At 56.3% G+C, this 27,908-nt stretch overlaps 1 protein-coding gene across 1 annotated transcript; it reads left to right on the forward strand.

Moving 5' to 3' along the window:
• The first annotated feature begins 1,404 nt into the window (after positions 1-1,404).
• Positions 1,405-26,024, forward strand: RIPK4 (receptor interacting serine/threonine kinase 4). Its single transcript, XM_069472264.1, has 8 exons — positions 1,405-1,628; positions 10,260-10,551; positions 14,960-15,108; positions 16,763-16,812; positions 19,053-19,211; positions 19,902-20,005; positions 21,415-21,679; positions 23,490-26,024. The coding sequence occupies exons 1-8, from the start codon at positions 1,447-1,449 to the stop codon at positions 24,647-24,649; spliced, it is 2,361 nt and encodes a 786-aa protein (XP_069328365.1). The 5' UTR covers positions 1,405-1,446; the 3' UTR covers positions 24,650-26,024.
• The last annotated feature ends 1,884 nt before the right edge of the window (positions 26,025-27,908 follow it).

The raw sequence follows: 27,908 nt of genomic DNA on the forward strand, positions 1-27,908 counted from the left end.
AATTCGTTTTTTCCCCACCAAAATAATGAGTATGTGTACTTTCAAGTTACCTTTAGGTATTCAAAACCCCAATTATTTTTAAAACATGAGTTTAAAATGTTAGTTACATTTGCTGCAAACAAGCTTAAAACAACCATTTGCCACTCCAGCTGCAAAGAGACCGAGGACGTGGGGAAGGAGGTGGGTAAGAAGGTGGCTGCCTGGTCTGCCCAGGACCCCCCCCCCCTCAGCAGGCACTGTCATGTTGGGACCTGTGAGCGGCCCCAGAGAGCAGCTGGGTGGGGGTGGGGAGGGGGTGTGTGGCTCCTCCCCGCTGGAGAACAAGATCATCAGGCGCCCATGGAAGGCAGGCCTGCACAGGGGAGGTCTGAGGCTTCCAGACTAGGAGCAACCCCTCTCTCCTGGTGACTAAAACAAAAGCAGTTACTGCTGTTAAAACGCTCTCTCCTTTACCTCCGCATCCCACCGGCATTGTTCATCTCATTTGACCCAGAATACGCCTCAGGCACCATCCGGCAGTCAGGAGTGAGTGTTTTTGAGGTGTGGGAATGTGTGATACACCGGGACCTCTGACCCAGATGTCGTCCCAAGGCTGGGAATTCCGCTCCCCCCCCAAAGTCATCTTTCCTCTTCAAACCATCTGCTCTACCTGTAAAATGAGCTGTTCTGCAGGAACGGACGGGGAGACACTTGCCGTATCTGAAATGGACTTTAGATTTGCTGTTGGAGTGATTAAAATAAAACAAAATGACTTCCTCAGAGGAAACTGGTGTTAAAAAGCTAGGCATGAATCTGCAGGGATTTAACGCTCAGTGGAAAACACCAATTTCAAAAGATGAGATGCTGCATGGTTCCTACATTAAACATAACATTTTAAAAATAAAACAGTTTTAGACAGAGGAAAGGTTAGCGATGCCAGGCCCTGGGGGTGCAGTTACAAAAGGGCGCTGGAGGGGCTGGTAGGGGACGCAGGAACCTGCACAGGCGCTAACATCGTGCAGAACCCGATACCCGCGCGCAAACGGGGCCAGGAAACTCGGGGAAATCTGAATGAGACCGGTGACCGTACCAAAGTCAACATCCAGGTTGTGCTATTTCACTGTTTTTGGTAAAGTTTTGCAAAGGGATACCACTGGAGAAAACCGGGCAAAGTGAATTATTTCTTACAACTACGTGTGACTCTACAACTATTTTTTAAAAAACAAAGAAGAGCTGGCCAACTGACGCGCGTCGAGGCCCTTTCCAACTGCGCACGCCCCGAGGAGAGCGCGGGGACCCGCGCGTCCGCGGGTCTGTCTGCTTGCGGGCACCGACCGGGCGCCGGGGGCGCGGCCGGCAGGGCGGGGCGGGGCCTGTGGGCGGAAGTGACGGCGCGCGGGGCGGGGCCGCGCGCACCTGGGCACCTGGGCGGCCGCGGCGGCGCCGGGCGGCGGCGAGACGCGCGCGATGGAGGCCGACAGCGGGAGCCCGTGGGCCCTGGGGCTGCTGCGCACCTTCGACGCGGGCGAGTTCGCGGGCTGGGAGAAGGTCGGCTCGGGCGGCTTCGGGCAGGTGTACAAGGTGCGCCACGTCCACTGGAAGACCTGGCTCGCCATCAAGTGCTCCCCGAGCCTGCACGTCGACGACAGGTCAGCGGCCCGGAGGGGGCGCTGGGGCGGGCGCGGGGCCCCGGCCAGGGCTGGAGTTGGATTCGGGGTCCTTCTCTCCACTGGCGCCACCTCCGGAGCAGCCTCGGGGGGAAACCAGACGCCCGGCGCGGCCGCGAGCCCCCGGCAGCGTCTGCTCTGTTTGGCGGGCCGGAGGGACGCGGCGGCGCTTTGGGGAGCTCTGGGTCTGTTGCGCGTCGGGGTCCGGGCGTGTGGCTCCGCGGGGCACCTCGGGACGTTGTGGGGTGCCGGGTCGGGCTACCTGATCCTCCCGCGTGGCCCGGATTTCCAGGGTCGCGAGCTCGCCCGGCTCCGTGGACCGGCGCCGCTCGGAGGCTCGTCCGGGCGGGCCCCCCTGGGCGCTGCGGTCTGCACCCGGCTTAGAAAAATTGCTGTGCGGGCACTTGGGCTTTGTGAGTGGAGTTACACTCCGTCCCACTTACTCAGTAATTTGCGTTGGAGCACAAATTGGTGTAAGACGGTAATTATTTCGGTCGGAAGCACCGGCTTGGCTCGGGCGAGGCTGTCTCAGCGCCCCGGCGCTTGCGCGTTGGTGCTGCCGGGCGGAGGCCGGCCCGGGCGGTCGGGCGAGGTCCAGGGGTCCGGTTTGCCTCGCGGTTCCTCGCCGCAGTCTCGTTAGCTGACTTCAATTCGAAACCCAACCTGTGGGGAAGCGTCCTGCGCCGACCCGCTCTGTGGCCGCGCCACAGGGCCCTCCTGCGCCCGTCCCCGTCCGAAAGCCCGGAGGGAACCTGCCTGTCCCTCTCTAGCAGGAGCGCTCGCGTTAGTGGAGACGAGAGCCGCACGGGTTAAATTTGGTGGGTCGGTTGTGGTGTGTGCATAATTTTGGACTAGGAAGATTTTTGAAAAGGAACTTTTTTTTGGTGGATTTCACCGTTTATGGTTGAGTTTTGTTCGTTTGTATGTATGCTTGAATTTAGCACATTTTAGTCATTTATCCTTTAATGAAACTTGCATACTAAATCCTTAAGCAGTCAGCCCTGAACAAACACACCCCCCCACCAGAAAAGCAGTTCCTTTTAAACCCCAGTTAGCCTTTGCTGCCTAAGAGACCTGTTGCAAATGCTGGCCTGACCGAGCGATTGGGCCTCTGAGCCCCAGCTTTTCCAAAGAATGGTTGTGATGCTTGTGTCCGGGTGGCATTGCTGCCGCCCATGCCCGTCAGTAACTGTTGTGCCTCTGAGACCAAGAGGCCCCAGTCCACTCCCTTGGCTGGGAGACTACGTAGGAGATTGGTGGCTTTTTGCTGTAACCCTCAAACCCAGGGTTTCCTGGAAACTTCAGGAGCGTGGTGACTGGTATCCTTACCACTAGTTCAAGGTGAGATGCTTGCTGAGGCTGAGCCCCAGACCCTGGGAACTTCTCAGGCCGGGAGGGGCGCTGTGGTTGTTTTGATGAAAACCAAACCACTTTGAATACCAGCCAGCAGTTAGATTCTGAAAGGTTAGACCCTCTCAGTAGGAATATTTTTATGCTCTGGGGACGTTTGTCTGATGCAGTCTCCTAGTCCAAGTGAGTTTTACTTACCAGTGAAGATTTTAACACCAACTTCTTGAATCGGAAGAGCAGAGCAAACAGGCACGTCCCCAGGCTGACTAATCAGCCTGCATCCTTAGAATCTGTTATTTCCAGCGACCGGTCCCTTGTTTCTTGGGTGGCCTAGTTGGAGGTAGGGTTTCTCCACTTGAGGCGGGTCACTTAGGATATTGCATAGCCTGGTTGAAAAGGGTTTTGTCCTTTAACTGGAAGCCTTTCCTGCCCTGCCCAGGCGGGCAGGTGGTGGCTTGTTGGGCGGCTAGGTGGAGGTCAGCGCATAGCAGGAAGCATTTCGCCTCCTGCACTTTGCTGGGCCCGGTAGAGCAGGCTGGAGTTTTGCGTTTGCAGCAGTGGTTGATTTCTCTGATTGAAAAGATGGTCAAAACCCCTGCTCTTTGTAAAGAAGCCGATTCCTTCAGGTTAATCATTGACTATATTCAGCGTGAGGTTCCTGTTAGGAATGTGTGTGGGTGTTGCCATGGTCCAGGAGGAGCTGGTTGCATCTCTGTCTTGCAAGGTTGCGCTTAAGCCTTGAGAGAGTCGTGCTACTCAAGTTTTTCAGTGCTCTTTTGATGAGTTGCCTCCTACCCCAGCCCCTGTATTTGCAAGGTGATCCCGGGATTAGGGAATAGGATTTTCCTGGGGTCTCTGTGTGCAGCTCCCAGCCCTGCACCCCTTCTGGCTAAGTCTTGTCTCACCTCTTTGAAGGATGGCAGCTCTCACCCCTGCCACATGGGTCTGGGCCTTTTTTCAGGGTGATTGCAGTCATTTATGGCCCTCTCCACTTGTCACATAGGGCCCCAGCACAGGTACAGGTGTGGGCCAAGCCGATTTTCCTTGGCCAGGGCTGCTTGCCCCTCAAGGTGGGCTGGGGTCTCCCAGCTCCCTGTGGCTGCCCACCCTGGCCCCAGCCTTTATCACCCCTGGCTGCAGCCGGCCCTGATCCCTGGCACCTGCAGGGGCTTCCCTGAGTAACTGGGTGCCCAGCCACGTGAGTATGCATTTCTGTGCCTGAAAGGACAGCCATGGAGGCCCCCTGGGGACAAGAAGTGCCTGCCTAGGGGGCCCACTTGGGTAGTTCACAAGTGACCCCCATTGACTTGAGTCCCCCGCCCCGCCGCTGTAGGGGGGCTTAGGGCCTAGGGTGGAGTGTAGGGGTGGGTGCTGCTACCAGTTTGGAGAGAATAAAGTGACTCCAAAGGTCTGTTCCCCCCCTGCCAGCCCCAGCTAAGAGGAGGCTCAGAGTATCAACGTGCCTGGCCCGGGAGCAGCTCATGCGTTCGGCACCGGCTAGTCGGGGCGAGTCCGAGCAAACCCCGGGTTTGTAACTACAAAGCTGACAATCGGACAAGCCCGTTTCTTGTCAGTTTTAAAAATAGCAGTGTGGGAATCCCTCCGAGGCGCCCTGGGAACCTAATTGGACTGGTGTGCGGCAGGCCTAGCTCAGAGGCTTCAGCTAACAAATGAAACCATTTTTTCCGGCCGCGTCTTCCCAAAGGTTTCCAGGTTTCTCCAGGGGAGCTCTGCTCCCCAGCAGGTCTCACCTCCGCCCCGTCCTTTTTCCGTCCCGTGGTGTTTGCTTCTCTGCCTCAGGAGACCGTGCCCACCGTTCCTCCCCGGTTCCCAGACGAGGTCTTGTGGAGAGGGAAACCGCAGCTTGCCTTGGAATTTCTCAGTCGGGAGAACCGTGTGGCTTCTCTAGAAAGTTGCTTTTAAAAATGATTGGTGTGGTGAGAGTCGTGCCGTTTCTCCCTGCTCCAGTGCCCTCCCTGGCAGGGGGAAATACACTTCGGCTGGCCCTAAATGAGAAGGAAATCGAATTAATGTACATGCAACTGAGAAGGAGTATCTTTAAAAGATTGAACCCCAGTTGCCCCTATTAGTGCCCAGAGATCTTCCATCTGGAACCCAAAGGGGGGTTCCGAGGCCAGGGAGGGGCGCTTTCTCCGTCCTGCTGGGAAACTGACCCAGCTAGGACGAGGCCCTGCTGGGCTTTGCCCGAGCGGAGCTGCACTCGCGCCTGCCACGGTTTTGGGTGGTGTTTTAATTAAGACGTCAGGGGGTTCTGGTGCCCCAGAAATGTCCTCTTCACTATTAACAGTGAGAAATGCAACTTCGTGTCTGCAGACATGACTGAGACCTGGCATGGCAGTGTTCCTGTGCTCCCTGGGGCTGGCGTCACAATCTCTCCGGGTGTCAACGGGATAAAATTAACAGTTAGTTCCCTTTGTGTGGTGGTGGGCATAAACCAGAAACACTGCTCAACGGAAAAAGTGCATTTAAAAAAGACTTGCCATTGACAAAAGCAACTGGTGAGTTGGTTCTGTGCCCCCAGCACGTTCAGTCTCCCCTATGGGAAATGCCTCTCCCCGCGGCTCCCGAGAAGGCCCCTTTCAGGCTTATCGAATTGCAAATGCTGCGGGTGACACCCGACCCGGGAAGGGCTAGAGCTTTGGAAAGCCGCCCGGGCACCCCGGGGTGTGCGTCCCAGTAGCAACTGAAGAAAGCCTGAAAGGATGGGGCCGTTTGAGTTTTGGCTCAGTGGGTACAAAATAGTAGGTGGTACGAAGGGTTTCTGTGGATGCGCAGGCCTTTCTGAACAAAATCCAGGCTGGCACCGCCCCTGCTCCTGGGCTGTGACCTCCCACCGGGCAGTCCCGGGACCCCCTTCCTCCCCGGAGTCCTGTCTGCCCCAAGGCATTTCTGTTTGTGCAGTTTCTTCTGGAGAGGTGATTTGTCCCTGGAAACAATGGCTGATTTTCCTTGGGGAAATGTCCCGAAAGGTGTGGCCCCTGAAAGCGGGGGAATCGTGCCGGGCTCCCCCAGGCAGTTGTGCGAAGCTGGTGCACACTCCCTTAGGAGAGTGAGCTGGGAATCAGCTTTCAGAGCGAACCAGCTTCGGAGGCTCTTTTTGTGTGTGTGTGTGTGTGTGTGTGTGTGTGTGTTTGTTTCTTTTTAAATAAGGTAAATGGGGTCTCTGTTCTGCAGCGAGGGCCCCAGGCAGGAGAGAGTGGAGAACTTGCTGAACTTGGTGCGCTGGGGAGGCAGGTGTGATCTGCTGCCAGCCGTGGCTGTTAAAAGTCACTAATGAGCGAGCTCTGCAATCAGAAGTCACCTGGGTTTTATTTATTAAACCCTTTGGGCAAATGGAAGAAAACACTTTATCTGCAGAGTGGCTCAGAGCTTCCCCTAATAAGCTATCCAGCTTTCCTTTAATTGACTTTGTTCTCAAAATACATGTGTGTTAGTCAGGTTTGGCTTAAAGGAGACACTCTCATAATATCTACTTGGAAAAGTGACCCTTGTTTATGGCAGGCCTGTAAACACCTCAACTGTCAACTCCTCCGAGGAGGCTGTGCAGTGCGTTGTGCGTTTCTAAGTTTGAAGTGGGTCTAAGTCCTGCAGGAGAACTTACTGCCAGTGCCCCTGGGCATAGTTCCCCAGAAGGGACACCCACACTGGTAGGGGAGAGGTGGCAAGCCGGCCACATTTTTTAAAGAAAAGCAGTAGGAAACAGACACATCGTAACTCTGATTGGCAGTAAGATATAAAACAGAAGCAGCGGCGGGTACTAAGTCCCAGGTGCTACAGCTTGGGAGTTAGTGGCTGCTGCCAGAGGTGCTAGCTGTGCTAGTCCTGGTTTAAATAACAAGTGAGCAGGGAAGGAGATGAGAGGTGTCCTTTACTTTCTTCTCCTTCGGTGACCGGTTTCATGTTAGATGATGTGCGAGGCTGGCATCTGGCCGTCTACTTCCTTTCTTCAGATGCCTGTGAAGAGTCCCGCTAGCCTGGTCTGGACTGTCACCCAGCTGGTGTACGGTCCCAGCACGTGGCCAATCCCTGAGGCTGCAGAGGGGTTGGCTGTCCTGGCCAGGGCCTGGGAAGCCGTCACTTTGGAGTTTTCCACTGGAAGGGGCAGCTTTTTAGCCCAGCCCAGGGATCCCCGCAGGCGGGCACCCCACACTTGACATCTTGTTTTCCATCAATTGGTCATTTAACACAGTGCTAAGAAAACAAGCCACGTTGAGCTTTGTCTTACAGTAATTTAGTGATTCATTCCTGATACTTGTTTCACTTGTTCCTAAGTGAACAAGGTTGTGGCTCCTTGAGTGTATTCATACAAACTCTTGACTTTCCTGGCCCCCATGACCCCCTACCCCTACTGGGGTGCCCCTACCTCCACGAGGGGAACTGCAGTGACTCCTGGTAGAGATGGGTGGTCCCTGCTGGTCTCCTCCCACATCCCTCTGTCTTCCTCCAGGCTGTGTCTGCTCTGTGGGCTCCCTCCCCCCACTCCCAGCCTCCTGGGTCCCTCAGCCCCCTGCAGGGCTCCCCCTCTGACAGCCTTTCCTTCCCTGCTACTGATTCTGCCCTGACTTCTGCCCCCTGACTCTCCCATGGCCGCTGGACTTTCCCTTCAAATGACCTAGATGTCCAACTTCACTTCTTTTTCTGGTGTAATTGTCCATCTTCTGGCCTGGAAGGTGAGCACACACCGTGGACGCAGGGAAGGGGCCTCTTGGTCCTCAGGCCCAGCACGTGGTGGGTGTGCAGCAAACACTTGTCGATGAACGGAACGGTTTGAGGGTAAATGCTGCAAGTACTTATGTGCCGATTCTAGACTGTAGTAGTTTGTTTTATTCCTTTTTTTTTTTTTTTTTTTGAGACAGAGTCTTGCTCTGTTGCCCAGGCTAGAGTGCCGTGGCATCAGTCTAGCTCACAGCAACCTCCAACTCCTGGGCTCAAGTGATCCTCCTGCCTCAGCCTCCTGAGTAGCTGGGACTACAGGCATGCGCCGTCACACCTGGCTAATTTTTTCTATTTTTAGTTGTCCGGCTAATTTCTTTTTATTTTTAATAGAGATGGGGTCTCGCTCTTGCTGAGGCTGGTCTCAAACTCATGACCTTGAGCAGTCCTCCCCGAGTGCTAGGATTATAGGTGTGAGGCACCGCGCCTGGCCTTGTAGTGGTTTGTTTTAAATTTGGCTTGGCTCACACTTGGGGCTATCCACCGTGGGGTGTTTAGTAGCACCCTTGGTTGCGACAACCAAAATGTCAACATCTCCAGACATTGCCCAGTGTCCTCAGGGGGCAAAATCACCCCTAGTTGAGACCAGTGGGCTGCACCCTGGGGTCCCAGCTCCTGGGGACGTGGGAGCTCACGGGGGCTCAGCTCCCAACTGCGGGGCTTGCGCTGTGGCGGACACAGGGAAGAGCTTTTGGTGAACAGTAGAACCCAGGGGGCCCCTGCTGGCCTTTCCTAATTGCCAGGGTGGCTGTGGTCTCAAAGGGCAGGTCAGATCAGCAGGAAACGGAAGTGTTTTCCAACCCTCTGGTGGGCTAGTGGCTTCCCTGGGGCTGCTGTGAGGTGGGAGCCGCAACTGGGTCGTGGGCAGGGGCTCGTGCTGGACTCCACATTCTGGGGGAGTCCCCCGGGGCCGCCCCAGCCTGCTGCCTATGGTCTGTGTGTGGACACGAAGCTGGTCAGTTCCCAGCTCCAGTGGTCGGGCCCCGCCCGGTGTGGCTCCGGGCACTTGTTCTTACTAGAAAGCCCATTTCCCACCCCAACCGAGACACAAGGGGCAAGGCCTGGGAGCCTGCGTTCCAGCCAGCGTCCTGAGTGCTTTCCACCAAGTCCGCATGTGACAACCGCGGACCCGGAGCCTCTGTGGCCAAAGCGTGTCCTTGTGGGATTCAGCCTTTTACCCCACATGCGCTGAGACACTTGACCACCTATACAGACCTTTGCACTGGGATTCTAGTCTGTGAAAACTCAGCCTGCACCGGGGCCGTGGCCTGAGACCAGGGGCTGGCAGACTCCACGAGTCGCTGGAGAGCAGGTGTGTTGGGCTCTGCAGGCCACAGGGCCCCTGTTGCAACCACTGCTCTCTGCCTTGGAGAGCAAAAGCCGCCAAGGCCAGTATGTAAATGATCGGGGGAGACTGTCTTCCAGTAAAAGTTTACACAAACAGCTGGCAGGGTGTGGGCAGCAGTTAAACAGAGTAGCATTTGAGCCAGCAATCCCACTCCTAGTACAATCCAAAGGACTCGAAAGCAGGATTCTGAGGGGTGCTCGTGCACCAGTGTGCACAGATGTGTTACATTGTTCACAAGAGCCAAGAGGTGGAAACAACCCAAGCGCCTCTGATCAGATGAGTGGAAAAGCAAGGTGTGGCGTATTCACACAGTGGACTGTTACTCAGCCATAAAGAGGAAGAAGTTTTGATACCTGCTACGTTGCACATAGACCTTGAAAGCACGGTTTTAGTGAAATAAGGTAGACACGGACAAATATCGTGTGATTCCGCTTCTGTCAGGGACCTAGAACAGGCAAGTTCCTAGGGTGGAAAGTAGAAAACAGGATACCCCAGACTGGGGAGAGGGGAAGGGTCTGTGTTTAAGGGGTGCAGAGTGTGAATTGGGGATGATGGAGAAGTTTTGGGTGTAGACGGTGGTGGTTACACAACTTTGTGAAAGTATGTAGTGAAAGTATGGAATTGTACCCTTCTGAAAGATTAACATAAATACTGTGTTATGTAAATTTTACATTTTTTATTTTTAAAAATGGTGGCTGTCTGGGTTTGGCCCCCGGCACGCCATGCTTTAGACCTGTTCTGTTCCGTTAGTGTGTGCGGTTGGATTCAGGAGTAACTGGGACAGCCAAGGCACTGGGCTTAAACTCAGAAGGTGAGTTGGGTCCTGGGTTGGGTAAGTAGGGAGAACTTTTAGTCGAAGCTACACTTCTCTTCGCTCATCCCAGGAGAGGGGTGGTCAGTGTGCACCTGCGGACTCCGAGAGCCTGAGCCCTGGCAGGGGCTGTTCGAATTTCCCTTCTCACTTCTGAGAACCCCGGGATGGATGCGCAGGTGTGTCTGAGCAGCCTGCGGCCCGAGAGTCTGGAGGGCTCAGCATTAAGAGGCGACATTAAAGTGCGCCCCTCGTGCGTGCATCTGAGTATTCTCCCTGCCCCCTGGAGCCGGTCGTCTTCTGGTCAGGGGGCGCCGTGTTTGTGGCTGAGTGACCCCTGTGTGTTCCTCACACCTTTGGACTTTTTCAGGGAGCGCATGGAGCTTTTGGAAGAAGCCAAGAAGATGGAGATGGCCAAGTTTCGCTACATCCTGCCCGTGTACGGCATCTGCCGCGAGCCGGTCGGCCTGGTCATGGAGTACATGGAGACGGGCTCCCTGGAGAAGCTGCTGGCCTCCGAGCCGCTGCCGTGGGACCTGCGCTTCCGCATCGTCCACGAGACCGCCGTGGGCATGAACTTCCTGCACTGCATGTCGCCCCCGCTCCTGCACCTGGACCTCAAGCCCGCCAACATCCTGCTGGACGCCCACTACCATGTCAAGGTGGGCGGCAGGCGGGTCTGTGTGCAGGGAGGGGGGTCCCCAGGGGTGGCCCTGAGGTCAAGACAGGGGTGGGGAAGGAGGCGGTTCTTCCGGGGGAAGGAACTTGAAGCCAAGGCCTTTCCTGAGTAAGAACAGCAGGGGGCTGAGCTCGAGGTGGTTGGTGTAACCACGTATGGGGAGCTGGAGGATGGACCCTGTGAGCCCTGGGCGCCCTTCCAAATCCTACACGTGACTAATTCTAGAAAAAGAGATTATGGGCCTATGTATTCTGTTCTTAATGTCTTAGGAAATCAGGTTAGAAATCAGACTGTGGACCAGATCCTTGTGGGACCTCAGGTTCCGCAATGAAGGGACGTATTTCCCCTCAGTGGTTTCGGGGCTGGGGTGGTGGGAATGTGGGGTGCGCTGCAGTGGGGGCCTCAGGGTGCTGTGGAAGGAGCCCTGCACAGGAGAGCGTCGTGGGGCAGGACGTTGTGTGATCGCAAGGCCGGGGGGCTTTGCATTTTTTTCTTCTTTGATACATTTATAAGACAGAAAAGTATGAGGGATAATATAAGTAAGAACCGGTCCTCGCCGCCCGGTGCCGGCAGATATTAACAGCAGCATTTCTGCACGAGGCTGTATTTCTTTGTTTCTCCCCTGGTGGCCTTTGTGTCTGGGGTTGTACTGTCATCAATGCCGTGGGTGACACGTGGTTTTTCCCCATGTGGTGATGTTTGCACGCTCTCAGGACACCTGAGGTTACACGCTGGGCCACACAGTGCAGTTGTGTCGACCTGGGAGCGGGAGGAGCCCAGAGCCAGGGCCCGGATCGTGTCCAGTTCGTGCCAGGAGTTGCCCTCGTGCCTTGGCCCCTTTGCCGTTCCTGGTTGCACAGCACTTCCAGGCCCCTCTGTCGTCCTGACCGTTAGTTAGGAGAGACCAGGCCCGGCCCTGCCCCAGCACTCTTGGGGTCTGGGGAGCCATGGCCTGTGAGCCGGCCTCGCCCCACACCCAGACTCTGGCTGTGCAGAGCCCTTGCGCAGCCAGGCGGAGCTGGTGGGTGATGGATGTTTCACTTGAGACCGTGACTGTAAGTTGTCTCGTAGGTGGGTATTGCTCAGTGATAAGATTTTAGCTGGCAGGTGGGAGCGCCGTCCTGCTGAGGGAAGCGGGGATAAAAGTCAGTGACTTGGTTTGGATCAGCCCTGGGGTGGTTCCTGATGTCTGCTCGCATCCTGGGAACCCTGGGATTCCCGTGTCCGGTGCCTGGTAGGGCTGGGCGTCATGTGTGGCGCCTCCACCTGGGGCTGACTCTGGTGGGGCTCTTCCCAGGTGCTGCCGGTCCTGGGGACCCAATGAACAGTAAAGTCTCTGCCCCCCTATGTGTACCGCGCACCAGGAAGGGAAGTGACGGTGGGTCCCGTGTGCCGGAGGCGTCGCCTGCAGGAGATGCTCTCCTCCTCACAGCAGGGGCACAGGGTGGACGGCGGCCTCCAGTTCTTGCTAAGCTGGGGCTCGGGTTAAATTAGTGGCCAGGGTCATCCCACCGTGTGTCATGGGACAGAGGCTGGGGCAGAGCTTGACGACATGCTCAGGAAACCAAATGACCACGAGGGTGCGAGGACGCCTTACCCGGTCTTTGAGGACTGCAGAGATGGGAGGAGGCTCTTGGAACGTGCTTTCCTCGGGGAGACTGCTGTTGAGTGCACAGTGGGTACTGCCAGGCACGCAGGTGTGGTTGGACAGGTGTGTCTGCGGCCAGCTCTGGTCACCCAGCCTGGGGGTGAGCGGCCGGAGGGGAGGGTGATAATACTTGTCACTACGCTATCGTGAAGGTCATTACGATAAAGTGCTTAGCGCAGTGCCCAGCCCCTGGAAGTGCTTACTTAGCAGGGCTTGGTGCTGTTGGTATTAGCAGATAATCTTTTCCGAGTTGGGGATGTTGGTATTGCTTTGGGCATCCTCCCAGCCCTGACACACAGTGGGCACTTACTGCCTGCCCAGTGCGGAAGTGAGTACTGTCCTTAGACCGTCTTCACGACGTGGGCTTGCTGTCCTGCTTGTCATGTCCCCACTGATGAGAATCTCCTCCCTCTCCTCAGAAACGCCTGGCTTTGCAGGCCTGGCACGTGGCTGTCTTAGAGGTGAAGGTTGCGTGGAGTCGAGTGTCAGTAGGGAGCCCAGGACGGCTAAGGAGCGAGCCGCTGAGGCTCTGGTGGGAACCAGTCTAGTTTGACAGGAAGTGACGCGTGTCTGCGTGGCGCCCTGGGGCACGATAGTGCCCCGTGTACCTTGGCAGACCCTGGGAAAGGCTCTCTTGTGTGATGCCCTTCTTAATCCGGCGTGTTAGTCACCATCCAGGAGCCCAAAAACAAACTGAAAAATGTATTTACATGTTTCTTTTATTCTTAGAGGACAGCGCCTGGCGGATAAGGAGGGCAGCTGGGGGTGTGCGTGTGAGGTTCCAAGAGGCAGCGCTTTTGTTCCCGAAGACAAAACTTGGAGGCCTTGCTTAGTAGACAGTTATCTGAAGCAAGACGACTTTAATCTAGAATCTTGAGGTTAGGCCCTAAGCTGCCGCTCCAGGCTACTGCCTTTCTGTGCCTAGTGTGATTAGAGCCCAGAGTTTCACAGCAGCCACCTTCTTGGCAAAGTATGTTAAATATACTTAATGTTTCAAGCCAATACTTGATATATCATTATTCAATATTAAACACACTAAATATCAATATTAAAATATCGTGATCGGTTTCAAGTTAAAAATGAAATAACCTGGTGTAGAATCCCAGGCTGCATTTATGTGCGGCGTAGTCTGCTTGGACCAGACTGTACTCGGGGGTCACGCGGCATCGTCTTCTGTGTGTACGGGCGGCTGGCTTGGTCCCGGCCACCCAGACCCTGACGTCGAAGGGCTGTGTGCTGGGGAGTCGGTGACCCTTCCACGTTCTGAGTTTGCATTTTGATGCCAGAGGTTTTGCAGAGAATTTCTGCTTATTTTCTTCCCACCAAATGTATTTTAGAGTGGCGGGCTGTATCTGACAGTGACAGAGAAAAGTGAGATCTCCGCGTCCTGGTCCTTCTCATTTCCGAATCTAAACTGTTCAGGCTGCTGATAGTGGCACTGAGACTCCTCTGTGAGTGGTTTGCTTTGAGAGTTGTTAGGACGTGCTGTCCCATCTCCCGGCTTCCAGCTGCGTTAAGGATGTGCAGGATGGGGTGGGAGCGCGGGGGGGGGGGGGGGGGGGGGGAGGGGTTTACTCGAGGGCCACCCAGGGTCTGTGCCTCACCTGGAGCGCCCTGACTGCAGAGACGAGGGCCAGCCCGTCCCCGAGAGCTTTCCTCCCCCACCACCCTGCAGATGTGCCAGGAACACTCGGGGCCCTGGGAGCCCAGTCACCGCCCTGTCGCTCAGCGGTGATGACGCCAGGCCCATTGGCTCACCGTGGGCACGGCCAGCCCAGACTAAAGGCCTGACTCAGCCTGGTTTCCTATTGCTTCCTAGGTGTGTTTGAGGAGAGGCCCAGGAGTTAATTAAAAGGCTTAAAAAAAAAAATCCATAAGCCTGGAAGGAGAATAGAGGCCGTTTTCCACATGGACCGGGGGTTCCGTGAATGCTAATGAGCTGTGGCTTCGTCCCACGCGGTCTCTTTACACTGGACACTGGTGGGGAAGGGGAAAGGGGGTGCCCCCCACAGAGGCCTGCCAGGTGAGCCGGGGCTCTGTGGGGGTCCTAGCTGTGGGCTGAAGTGAGCCTTAGGGACACCTTAGAGGAGACCTGCCTCCCGAGGGCCTGGCATCCGGGCACTCCTGGAGCGGTGGGCCCCGACAGGGGTGTGTATCAGACCTTTACCCAAACCGCACGTGTTTGGTGAAGGAACCAGGCAGTGTCCGCCCATCACCAGCGTCCGGTGGCAGAGGCTGCGCGTGTGTGGTGTTTGCTTTAAGGGCCTCTGCAGGGGTGTTCCCTTTAAAGGACTTGCTGCTGCCTGCCCGCCTCCCCAGCTGGCCGGTTGCATAACCGGATCCCTTGGCAGGCACACCTGATTGTCACGTGTCTCCCTGTACCTGACATTCTGAGGGCTGCTTTTCCCTTTGTGCCGAGTCGGGCTGTCAACCACAGTGGCAAGCGTGCTGCCTTACAGAAGTAAGCTTGTCGTTCTCGAGTCCTGTCTCCCAGTGAGTTCCTTCCTTAAAGCGTACTTTTCTCCTCCACCCGTCAATCAACCACGTCGCTCTTAATGCCCCCAGACTTGGTTCTGCCCCAGCCATCGGGCCGGCCTGCCTGGGGACAGGGCTGCCTGGAGATGCACCTCGACCCGCTGCGCCACCCGAGGTTGCAGAGGGGCGCTTTTGATAAAGTGTCACAGCGCGTCAGCCCGTGGGGTCTGGCGAGACCACGCTGACGGTTCTGACTGCTGTGTTGCAGATCTCCGACTTCGGGCTGGCCAAGTGCAACGGGCTGTCCCACTCGCACGACCTCAGCATGGACGGCCTGTTCGGCACCATCGCCTACCTCCCGCCAGAGCGCATCCGGGAGAAGAGCCGGCTCTTTGACACCAAGCACGACGTTTACAGGTGTGTGACGGCCCCCTGACCCTCCGTCCCCCTGCAGTGGGGCTGGGAGCTCTGAACCTTGATGCTTCGTGCTGAGCGGCAACTTTCAGAAAGGCCGTCTGTGCCCGTCGGATGTGGGTTCGCCCCACGTGGACGGGGTGTGTGCTTGCTGGGTTTGGGGTTTGAGCCAGTGGTACGGGCTGCCCCAGGGACACAGAAGACATTTCTTTCTTGTGAGTGTTGCTGGCCGCGGACACAGAGTGTTCGTGACTGGTGCCTGCTGCAGCCGGTCCCAACCAGACCGACAGCCCTGCCCTGTCAAGGCTTTGGCATTTTTATGAAACATGGGGTCACCGCTCGGCTGTTGGGAGAACCTGCTGCTCCAAGTGGTCCTTGTGTCTGTGCACGTGGATTTGGGCTCCGGAGTTCACTCTGATTTTGTGGTGTGAGCAGCTTACACCTCCTGGTGTCACTTCCCTTTGATAAGGACCATCGGTGGGAGAGGCTGCTCGAAAACGAACGTCAGTGGGATTTGTGGGCCTGGGTAACAGTCCCCAGGTCACTTGGTCCCTTCCTGTTTCAAATTGTGACGGTCTCAATCACACAGACTGCTTGGAGAGGGAAAGACGGAGGAGTGTGGGCACATGTCAGCCTCTCCCTGGCTCCGGTCCTGTGGGTTGTGACTCTGACCCTGGCCCCGGAGCACTTGCTCTCCGCCTTTTTGTCACCGCCTGAGTCCTGGCGGACTGGCTCCACAGCCGCCATTGTGCGTGCTGAGCCTGCCTGTGTGCAGTACGCCCGCTGAGGAGCGGCACCTCGGGGACCAGTCACAGCTTGTAGGGTTCAGGGAGAATGAGATTCTCCCCATTTGTTTTAGAGTTGGGAGTTTCAACTCTTGAACTTGCAGATTTCAATTAATTTGCAATGGTGGATTCTTGTGTATCTATAAACAGCCGCTGTCATCAACCCGGTGCCCCATGGTGGCTCAGTTTTTGAACTCCGGGGTTTTTTGGTTTTGTTTTTAAAAAATTTAACAGATTGGGCTCTTTTTTGGTATATCCAGAGTAGTAATTTAAATAAATATAGAAAATATAAATGTATCCCTTATATGTGTATATATTTTCCTAAAAAGCCAAAAAAGGCTTTGGGGCATCCCGCTGGATTGCCGCCTGGTGCTTCCTGTGCACTTTCTAATAACCTCTGGCGAAATCTCAGCGAGCCGGGTCAGGAATGTTTTGCTCAAAACCTGAATCTGTGTTTTCCAAGCATGAAATTGGCAGAGGGGCTGGGGTGGGAGTTCTCACCATTCATCCATTTACTCAGCAAGTGCTGAGCGCCTGCCCTCTGCCCGGTGCTTGGGAGATGGGGTGAGTTAAGCACCCGGCCGTTCTCCCCTCTGAGCCTAGGGTCCAGTGGGGGACGCGACCCCGGGGGAATCCCTCTGCTGCTTGGAGACTGGCACCTGGGCTGCAGGGTCACGTCTGTTGTCTGACACCTGAGCCGTCAACGTGATGGCTTCACTATAGCTTTCTCTTTATGAAAACTCACGAGGAATGTCTAGGTGCCTTCTGTCTCTCTTTGGAAGGCATCAGGGTAGTTTCCTTTGAGCCGGTTGCTGTGCGTCAGAGCCCCCGACCCCAGCTCCCGGGCTCTAACGTGCCTCTTTCTCTTCCAGCTTTGCCATCGTCATCTGGGGCGTGCTCACACAGAAAAAACCATTTGCAGGTGAGTGGATGTCCCCGAGGTGTAGTGGTTTGTCTTTCCTGGGATACGTTGTACTTTCTCTGTCCCCAAGTCGCTCCTGTGATCCGCGCTCCATGGTGCCGTGCTGCTCTGGCCGAGCCCGCAGGGCCGTGCTCAGGGCGGGCGCGCTGCCCTGTCCTGCCCGGCAGGTCCGTGTGACTGCAGCCACCTCATCGTAGGTTTTCCTGGGTGCTGACAGAGCACTCCCGTGGTGTCATTGGCACACAGGAAGAGGCACAGATCTGAAGGGGTGCAGGCAGTGGGATGTTTTAGGTGCCAGCTAATTTTTTTGCTGGTAAAATACACGTATCATGAAATTTATCATTTAGCCATCTACAGTGTGTAATCCGGTGACATTAAGTATATTCACAGTGTTGTACAAGCATCACCACTGTGTAGTTCCAGAACATTCTCATAGCCCTAAAAAGAAGCCCCTGGCCCATTACGTAGTCACCCTCCATTCCTCCCTCTTCCCAGCCCCTGGCAGCCCTGTCAGCTGCTCCTGTCTCTATGGATTTACCCGTTCTGGGTATTTCCAGTTAATAATTTTTTATTTTTAAAAAATTATGGTGAAGTACGCATAACCTGAGTTTACCGTGTTAGCTGTTTTTGAGCATCCAGTTCAGTGGGGCTAAGTCCATCCACGTGGCCGGGCAGCCAGTCCCCAAAACCGTCCAGTGCGTCTGGACACAGGCGCCAGGTCCCCGCCGCCCGGCTCGGATGCTGCAGGTGTCGTTCCCCTGCTGGGCAGCCGCCTCTCTGACCTCTGCCCTCAAAAAGTTTTCATACCTTGACTTGGTTATCGTAAAAACGGAGTGAGTTTTAGCTTCGCTCGAGAAAGATTCCTTTTTCTTCTATAGACGTTTCTGGGTTACTCATGATATTGTGTGGTGTGACCAAAAACGTCCAAAAATAAAGATGAGTCAAAGTGTGGCCCACAGGTCTGGGAGCCCCTGGCTGGTAGAGGCAGGAGTGGGAGCCGTTGTATGGAAAAAGCACCTGGGCGAGGGTCTCCTGAGCGTTGCAAGATTTAGAGTGTCCTGGCATTTTGTCAAATCCCAGTAGAAAGCATGGCGTGTGCTCTGACACGCCTCTTCCAGCGAGCTTGGGTCTGTGTTGTCCGACCGCCCACCACCCTTTCCTCCCTGAGGCCCGTGCCCAACTGTTTTTTAATGTGGCCGTGTGCCAGGTGGCGTGAGATTATCTGATAGTTATGACACCTGCAGCCAGGTACGGGTGAATGTCGAGGTTCGAGGCCATCGTGTTTTATTGCTTGGCAGACAGCAGGGTTTGAGGTGCAGGAGTGCAAGGCACCCATGTCTGAAAATATTCCAGGTGTTTACCGTCATTTTATGTAGAGGACCTGTTGGTTTTAGAAGTCTGCAGTATCATGGAAATAACATGTAGATACTTCAGATATTTATTGCACAAGATTTAACGGGAAAGTGTAGAATCCCGGCAGCTGTGGGTGACGCGGGCTGATTTCCATGCCTGCTGATGTGTGCCTGCCTCTCCGAAGACCTGCCGTCACGTGGGCGTGTTTGGAACTGTGGGGTGGGTGGGGCTGTGGGAACAGGAAGCCTGGAGTCTGGCTCCCTGGGCCGAGCAGAAAAAAGACCTTGGTCTGCTGAGGGTTGCCTTGGGCCACTCCCAGTTAGGGAAGGAGTTGTGGCCATAGGAGTAGTAATAATGTGATAATAGAGCCCTGCATGCTTTGGAAGAAAGTGGGAAAGGGGACAGGTGAGGGAGGCCCCCATTACACACCTCAGCCCTGGCCCATCTGCAGGGAGAGGCCAGGTGGGCCCTGAGCTTCAGGGCAGGGATTGGAATTTAGGAAAATTCTTCAGCTGTGGGGAGAGCTGGGCCCACGTGGGCCTGCACGGCGAGGCCACCCGTGGCGGGCTCCGTGTCTCGTCAGATATTCTCCTTTGCACTGGATGCCCCGGAGGATCTGCTCTGTGACCTAACACACTGACTCCGTTTTCTAGATCAGAACCCGGGGAAAGAGGTAGTGTTTAAAACCGGGAACATAGGGAAAGTGTACCTTGCAAGGAGAAGGGTTCCGGGAAGCTCTAAGCTTTGGAAAGGGAGGCAAAGCCGTCTCCCGGGTCATGTCGCATCGTGTCCCTGGGCGCAATCCCGCGCTTGGCACTTCCTCCCAAAGGTGAGAAGTCCACCCCCAGCCCCGCAGAGCCCCCTGACTCGCGTGCCTTCCCTTGCAGATGAGAAGAACATCCTGCACATCATGGTGAAGGTGGTGAAGGGCCACCGGCCGGACCTGCCGCCCGTCTGCAGAGCCAGGCCTCGCGCCTGCAGCAACCTGATTCGCCTCATGCAGAGGTGCTGGCGGGAGGAGCCGCGGGAACGGCCCACTTTCCAAGGTGAGCGCCCTGAGAGGGTCCCAGCCTCCCCAGAACATTCCGCTGCTATCACAGGAGACAGCTGACGGCCAGGAGGGGCTGTGGCTGGGAAATGACGTGCACAGAGACAGGTGGACGCAGACACGCTGGCCTGGCCCTTGCCCGTGGCCTCCAGCACTCGAGGCTGGATGGGGCGGCTGGAGCCCAGTGGGCAACTCCAGCCGTCCACCCCCTGGTCGCAGCCAGGGCAGGATTTGCTGCCAGGAGGCCCTGCCTCAAGTTCTGACACAGCCGTGCATCTTCCAGGAGACTTGGCCAAAGAAGGTCTTGAACTCATGGAGCAGGTGTCTTTTGGATAGGAAAGTAACCCTGACGAAATCAAAATTAATCTATTTAAGACACAGCAGCGAACAGCAGGTGCCAGCAGCTCTGTGCCGGTGCATCCGGCGGGCGGGCTCCCCGGGGCAGGCCTCTGCTCTGAGTCTGGCGAGGCTGCACGTGGGTGCCGGTGGGGGCCCAGGTTTGGCCGGCGACTCCCCAGGGCTTGTCTGCTGAGGACACTCCTTGTGAGAAATGTCATCGCTGGTAGCGCACAGCTCGTCCTCCATTGCACAGAGGCTTTGGGCAACGCCTCTCTGTCCCCATTTCAGTAGAATATACGCAGATGTCATCATCCGAGTGACATGCCCCTTTTTGGTTTCTCTCCAAAAGAAATTACTTCTGAAACCGAGGACCTGTGTGAAAAACCCGACGATGAAGTGAAAGAAACAGCTCAAGACGTGGATGTGAAGAGTCCGCCGGAGCCCAAGGGCGAGGTAACCGGTATCTTCCTGCGGGTGTCCTCGTCTCCCTGGCTTCACGGTGGTGGTTTCCAAACCGCCCGTCTTCCCATCACGTCCCCTGCCAGCCTGGGGCTGTGCCCAGTGCCACTAGAGGTGCAGGTGCCGTGGGTGGCTTCAGATCCATCTGCCTGGTGCTGCCCTGTCCCCACCTCCTGTCTGCTGACGTGAGAACAGTGTGGGCGCAGGCCTGGCGTTAAGCAGCTGCTCGTGGGATGCGTCCTGAACCCCGGGAGGAGAAGGCCCAGCCCCTTCTGGGCCCAGGGCGGGGACACCTCTGACGTGAAGGGCTGGTCACTGTTTAACTGCTCATGAATGGTCTGTGCTGTGTGAGCACATAGGTGCACACAGGTGACTTAAGACGTGATAAGAAGCTCTAAGTCCAGGGCCGGCAAAGTGCTCTGTAAGGCAGCGAGGCTGGAGCAGACTGTGAAATGGCACCTGATAAACCAGCTTTGTAACGTTTTATCTGGGGCTGGGCAGTCGATCCCAGGCTGTCGGTGTAAGGTTGGGGGTACGTGCACACTTAGGGTGCGCCCACTGTCTGAACACAGGGGCGAGTGTGCGCGTGAGAGTTGGGGGGCAAAGGTGCCCGGGGGAGGTGGCAGTAACGAGGCAGCCTGGCCCCCAGTAAGGGGAGGATGGCAGGCAATGAGTGGAGGTGGCTCGGTGCTCCAAGCTCTGCCATCAGGCTGTTCCCACGGAGAGCAGGGATTGGGGGCAGACAGCCATGAATCAGGGATGAAGGGTGGGTAACCGCCAGAGTCTAGTCAGTCCCCAGAAATCTGCTTCTCCCGCAGTCCACTCAGCGAGACCCTTTCCAAGGGCCTGATCACTTGTATTGGGTTGGGTCACCATGCTGTCCCTGCAGCTGGCACCCGCCCCCACCTTGTCCACACAGCCCGCAGGCCAGACCCACACGGCTCCGGAGAGAGGCCGTACTTGTGGGCAACGGGGGAGGCCCCTGGCCCAGTTCCGCCTCCTCCCTTTGTGTCTGGCCCAGGCGGGCCTGTTGTGGGTGGACGGGGTCCAGCCACGCCCGGGTCACGCTCCCGCGGTTGTGCGCGGTCTGCCCCGTGTCTGGCTAATGCTGCGTGAGTGCCGGCGGCGCAGCTGGGTTCTCCGTTCTGTGAAGTCAGTCTTTTCTTCAAACGTCTGCATGCTGGGCAGACCCGGCGACACGGCTCTGCGTCCCGGGGCTTTGGGCTCCCGTGCTGTGCGTGTGGTGACCGGCGGTTCCGTTGTCTGCGTCACCCACCAGAGCCTGTCCTTCCTCTCGTCCCCTCCCTCCTGTAACCCACCTTGTCCTTCCGTGTTCGTGTCACAGACGGGCCAAGGGGGTATGGCGGGGTCTTCACCCACCGCCCGCTCCTCCCTCTCTGCAGGCGGCGCCCGTGTCCACGCGTCTCAAGCGGGCCTCTGCCCCCACCTTCGACAACGACTACAGCCTGTCCGAGCTGCTGTCGCAGCTGGACTCCGGCATCTCCCAGACCATGGAGGGCCCGGAAGAGCTCAGCCGCAGCTCCTCTGAGTCCAAGCTGCCCTCGTCCAGCAGCGGCAAACGGCTCTCGGGGGTGTCTTCGGTCGACTCCGCCTTCTCTTCCAGAGGGTCGCTGTCCCTGTCCTTCGAGCGAGAGCCTTCGACGGGCGGTGAGTGAAGAACACACACGCCTTGTGACCGGGGAGATGAGGGCTCAGCGCGAGGCTCCGGGAGCGTGTGCTGGCGCCAGCGACCCTGTTACGTGACGACACAAATTGTCCTCTCTCCCTTAACTGATTAATCTTGGGTGTCAGTGGTGTAATTAGCTCACTGTGCGCAAATCCAGAGGTGCTCGTGCTGGTGGAGCGGCCCTGTCGGGGTCGCTAGGTGTGGTAGGAGAGGAGGCCGTGCCCCTGTCTGTGCGGTGCGGTCTCACCTGCGCCACCTCCGGGACAGACGCTGACCTCAGGCCTGCAGGGTGGAAACCCGGTGGCCCCACGGCCTGGAGAGCTTTCTCTGCTGCACACGCCAGCCCTGCACCCCTCTTCTCAGTCGGTGCCGGGTGGACACCCGGACTTCGTCACCGGGGTGCCCTTGGAGGTTACGACGCCCTGGCTACCTCCGTAAACCACCTGCTAGGGTGGGGCCCGTCTCAGCTAGCTGATCTTATCTTTTATGCCTGTTTTCCTGTCGCTGTTCCGGGGTGCTGCAGCTCTCTCTGCCAGCCTCGGGGATACGGTGTGGTCCTGTCCTGTCCCTGAAGGGGCTGCAGCCCCCCTGGGAGAATAGGGGTGTTTACACTCGGCTGCAGCACGAGGAGCCTGAGAGCCCCATAGCGAGGGGGAGTTTGTTTTTCCTAGTGGATCAGGGACGCCCTTCTGAAGGGGAGGACGTCTCCTGGATCGTACAGGCCTCCTGGGATCTTTAGTAGGATAGTGGGGGGGAAGGGGGGAATTTTTGGGTACGGGTATATACACCATCCACACACACAGGTAGGGAAGACCTGGCTGACTGGAGGTGCACAGTGGGCAGCAGGGTGGAGGAGGAGAGTTAGGGCCGAGTCAGAGGCTAATCAGAAAGAAATATCATTGTCTCCCATGGAGAAGTGTGTTCTAGACATAGAAGTTATGTTCAGGGACATCTTCACGCTGGAGAGGGTTGCTCACTGGCGAGACTCAGAGCCCCACTGTCGACTCACTGAGCCCGAGAGCATCTCCCACCTCGTCCAGGCCCCTGAGGCTGCTGCACGGGAGGGAGCAGGGGGCCTGTCTCATGGACTCAAACCCCAGACGCTGCAGCGGGATTTTTGTGTAAAACAGAACGTTTCATCCTACTTGCCGGAACTCATGGTCCCCCTGCAATGAGAGGCTCAGTCCTTTCAGGATTATCGTGGAAAGCTCTTCCGATGTCCCCAGGACACGCAGTGCTGTTTTGAGGGGGGCAAGGAGCTGGATGCCCCTGGCAGCTCCGGGGACCAGCTTTGCAGGCGCCCTGTGCAGTGTCCGTGGGGTGGCAGGGCTTTCAGGTGAGGGCTCCTGCCTGGCCTTTGTGGTCTATGCCTTTTCTTCCTCCTCCTCTTCTTCTTTTTAAGAGACAGGGCCTTGCTCTGTTGCCCAGGCTGGAGTGCAGTGGTGGTGTCATAGCTCCCTGCAGCCTCGAACTCCTGGGCTGAAGCGACCCTCCCACTTGGGCCTCCCAAAGTCAGCTTTGTTCTTCTCTCTTTAATGGGGGAATGTTTGCAGTCGCTGCCATCTCTAAGCACCCAAGGAGTCTTACGTCCTTTATCTGATCACGGCCCTGCAGGACAGCCAGAGTGGTTTTTATTCTGCAGATTGGCTAACCTAACAGCACCTGAGAGGTGTTAACCGACCTGCCCCAGGCTCCCCACCAGATCTGACCGTCGGTGAGGTCGTGTATGGGCTAGCACAAGGTCACCGATGCAGGGCTGCATGCTGACCCTTGCCTGTATTCTCCCTGCAGATCTGGGCACCACAGACATCCAGAAGAAGAAGCTCGTGGACGCCATCGTGTCTGGGGACACCAGCAAGCTGATGAAGATCCTGCAGCCGCAGGACGTGGACCTGGTGCTGGACGGCAGCGCCAGCCTGCTGCACCTGGCCGTGGAGGCCGGGCAGGAGGACTGTGTCAAGTGGCTGCTGCTGAACAACGCCAACCCCAACCTCACCAACAGGAAGGGCTCCACCCCGCTGCACGTGGCCGTGGAGAAGAGGGTGCGGGGCGTCGTGGAGCTTCTGCTGGCCCGGAAGATCAGCGTCAACGCCAAGGACGAGGACCAGTGGACGGCCCTCCACTTCGCAGCGCAGAACGGGGACGAGAGCAGCACGCGGCTCCTGCTGGAGAAGAACGCCTCCATCGACGAGGTGGACTTCGAGGGCCGGACGCCCATGCACGTGGCCTGCCAGCACGGGCAGGAGAACATCGTGCGCATCCTGCTGCGCCGCGGCGTGGACGTGAGCCTGCAGGGGAAGGATGCCTGGGTGCCGCTGCACTACGCTGCCTGGCAGGGCCACCTGCCCATCGTCAAGCTGCTGGCCAAGCAGCCAGGGGTGAGCGTGAACGCCCAGACGCTGGACGGGAGGACGCCCCTGCACCTGGCCGCCCAGCGTGGGCACTATCGCGTGGCCCGCATCCTCATTGACCTGTGCTCCGACGTCAACGTCTGCAGCCTGCTGGCCCAGACGCCCCTACACGTCGCAGCGGAGACGGGGCACACGAGCACCGCCAGGCTGCTGCTGCACCGGGGCGCCAGCAAGGAGGCCGTGACTGCAGACGGCTGCACCGCGCTGCACCTGGCCGCCCGCAACGGACACCTGGCCACCGTCAAGCTGCTCCTCGAGGAGAAGGCCGACGTGCTGGCCCGGGGGCCCCTGGACCAGACGGCCCTGCACCTGGCCGCCGCCCTCGGACACTCGGAGGTGGTGGAGGCGCTGGTCAGCGCCGATGTCATCGACCTGCCTGACGCGCAGGGGCTCAGCGCGCTGCACCTGGCCGCGCAGGGCAGGCACGCGCAGACGGTGGAGACGCTGCTCAAGCTCGGGGCCCACGTCAACCTGCAGAGCCTCAAGTTCCAGGGCGGCCAGGGCTCCGCCGCCACACTCCTGCGACAGAGCAAGACCTAGCCTGCTGCCCACGGGGACCGGGGGTCTGTGTGCGGCTCCTGTCCTGTTGTGTGTTCCTCATGGGGACGGAACGATGCTGCATAGGGCAGCTCCACGCGCCCTGTCATGGCTTGCCGAGACATTGACCGAGCGGAGGTGACAGGTGCCGTCGGGAAGCAGGGCCCTGCTGACGGGTGGGTGTGTTGCCACCGAGTGAAGGTGGCAGGAATGAGCTTGGCCGTTCACCCATCCGCTGACAGAGCACCTGGTGTCAGAAGGGACAATGCGTCGGAATCATTTCGTTGTGCTCCTAGCGGGCTGCTGACACTGCTCCCGTAGCAAGTGACAAAGCCCCACGCAAGGACGAGTCCACTCTGTCCCGAGGCGAGCTGCTGCCCGACTGCTCGGAGCACCCTGGTCTGGAGCGAAGAGGTGCGGGAAGAACCGTTTCTTGTCTTCATCCACGGTTGCGAGCAAAGAAGCGTGTCTCAGGAAGTTTCGGTGGAATTCCTGTTTTATAAAATATCCTTGATAGATGAATACCATACCAGCTGTTTCTTGAAATCTGTTAAAAACATTTATAACATTGGACAGTCTAGTCTCTTAGCAGTGACTGAAATCATAGCGTTGGCTTTAAAAACAGTGACATTTTATGCCATGAGAAATGGACAACAGCAGCTGACATTGTTGAGATATGTTTGTGGCCAGTTCTTTTATATCCCAATTTGTGTGTTCTTGGGTTAGTCCCTGGGGGCAAACACACACACATCCCAAGAGTGCTAGTTGTGATTGTGCATTTCTTGTTGCATAAAACGTTTTGGGCGTTCTAGAGCCACTTGTAAAAGTCATTAACAAATTCTCACTTTGTAACTTCAGTTTTGGACTGAAGTTATAAAACAGTATTACCTGGTTAGTTGAATCAGTCATCTGGTCTGTTTCCAGCTCTCATTTTTGGTAAAGTGGTTGTTCGTACTGAGGGGATCGTGTTTTGGGGTCTCAGAGGGGATTTCTGACCTGCTTTGCAAATGCTCCCCTGTGCGCCTGCGATTGGGGTGTGTGTCACCCCAAAGTGGCTCTCGGATGGGACAGGTTTGACCATCGAGCCTTGTAATCTCATTGTCACCTGTGTCCCATGTGGTGCCTTCTGAATACTGTTATAGGGTAAGTTTGTTGCAGAACGTGACCCTCTGTGCAAACATGTGCCATGGCCTTGTGTATGATACAGAGATTGATATTAACGTACCGTGTATGTTGATGTGAATCTGTGGGCAGGATACTTCTTTTCCGTGACAAGAAATATCCACACCGTTAGAACTGGCTATGTTTTAATATGCCTCATTGTGCTTTCACTACCTACGCTACTCTTACATGAAATACCTAGGGGGCAAAAAATAAAGTTCTGTGTGATGTCAATGAAGCAAAGTACTTGTCTGCTTCTTTGAAGTCAGGGAGACTGCTTTTTCTCATAAATGCGTTCGAATGCTCTGATTTCTGAAAACCAGAGGTTTGAAGCAGGGATGGGTGGCTTGGAGAATGCCTTTCTGGAGGGGCACCCAGGCGCCTCGTCACCCCGTGGCGTGGGGCACAGGGCGTGCCAAGGGTGTCCTCAGCCCGGCCCCGCCAGCGTCTGACCCACAGGGAGATAAGCTCGTCTTGATGGATGGAGCTCCCAGCACCAAAGCTTTTATTTATTTTTCAGCGTTTATGATTCTTGTGTTCTGCTAACTTTGTATTTTAAAATAATTCCAAATTACAGAAAAGTTCCAAGAATAGCACGTGGAGCTCTGGTGTCCCCTCCACCCGACTCCCCACTTGCTTACGTGCGATCTCATTGGCCCGGTCAGTCTTCCTTCCTCATCCACCCGCCCACCCATCCACCCATCCGAGAGTGGGTTGCGGACAGTGCACCCACATGGCAGTGTGTATCTCCTAAAAGCAAGGGCTTTCTCCTATGTAGCGCACAGAGCAGCAAAACCAGGACGTGGACTTTGATATAATACCACCTAAGCCACAAATGCTTTTCAAATTTTGCTGTTTCAAAAATGTCCTTTATAGAAGAAAAAAAAAAACACCATAAAAACAACAGCAAGAAGCAACTCTTTCTTATATTTAGTTGTCACATGTCTTCAGTTTTCGGTCCTCACTTCCTCAGTCTAGTCTTTCATGACCTTGACATTTTGGAGAAGTACAGCCAGTTTGTAGAACATCCTCAGTTTAGGTTTGTCTGATTTTCCTCATGATTTGGTTTAGATGATGCGTTTTTGGCAAAAGTGCCACAGACAGGGTACTGTGTATGAAGCAGAGCTTTTCCCTCTGCCCCTTTTAACTTTTTGGTTCTATCACAGTCACAGATGCCTATTGAATCAGTGGGCTGTGTTCCCTCCCCTACGCTGACACTCGGATGACCGAGTTGGCCAGTCTGCGCCTCCGCATGGCTCTGATGTCACTCTGACGCCTCCCGTCTCTCTCTGCTGCCGCTCTGCTCCCTGACACAGCCTCAGAAGCAGCCACTTCGGCCGGGCGCGGTGGCTCACGCCTGTAATCCTAGCACTCTGGGAGGCCGAGGCCAGTGGATCGCTCGAGGTCAGGAGTTTGAGACCCCATCTCTACTAAAAAAATAGAAAGAAATGATCTGGACAGCTAAAAATATATAGAAAAAATTAGCCGGGCATGGTGGCGCATGCCTGTACTCCCAGCTACTCGGGAGGCTGAGGCAGGAGGATCGCTTGAGCCCAGGAGTTTGAGGTTGCTGTGAGCTAGGCTGACGCCACGGCACTCACTCTAGCCTGGGCAACAGAGTGAGACTCTGTCTCAAAAAAAAAAAAAAAAAAAGCAGCCACTTCTCCAAGGAAACTGGTCTTTGAGTGGAGAATGGTATTTAGAAGCCAAGGTCTGGGTGCTGGATGTGCTTGTTATTGGGGTGTCGCTGCCTCCAGGCCCTCTGAGCGGACAGATCTAGGATGTGCGTGTGTGACTTACATGCATGTACACATACATGTTTCTGTATCTCACAGAAACGATGCCTTCAGTCACAACCCAGCACCGCAGGGGCTACGCTTATCCGCACTTGGGTATCCCCTGCCCGTAAGAAACACTCCCATCACCCTTGACGCACGCGTGTGCTTGCTCAGGCCTGGCCTGGCACGGATCTATCTCCTTGAAACTTCTCCCTTCGGCCTCACCACGCCTCGCACCCCAGTTCCCTGGCCTGCAGAATGACAATTCTTTTCAAGTTTTTTCTACTAGAAATCCAGGCCTATGAATTTTTTCTTACTAAGAC

The sequence above is a fragment of the Eulemur rufifrons genome, chromosome 7, assembly GCF_041146395.1.
Source record: "Eulemur rufifrons isolate Redbay chromosome 7, OSU_ERuf_1, whole genome shotgun sequence".
In the NCBI taxonomy this organism is placed as follows: domain Eukaryota; kingdom Metazoa; phylum Chordata; class Mammalia; order Primates; family Lemuridae; genus Eulemur; species Eulemur rufifrons.

Coding starts and splice junctions, on each gene's coding strand:
- RIPK4 (XM_069472264.1), top strand. CDS start 1,447: ATGGAGGCCGACAGCGGGAGCCCGTGGGCCCTGGGGCTGCTGCGCACC. Junction 10,552..14,959: donor ACGCCCACTACCATGTCAAG/GTGGGCGGCAGG, acceptor GCTGTGTTGCAG/ATCTCCGACTTCGGGCTGGC. Junction 21,680..23,489: donor GCGAGAGCCTTCGACGGGCG/GTGAGTGAAGAA, acceptor TTCTCCCTGCAG/ATCTGGGCACCACAGACATC.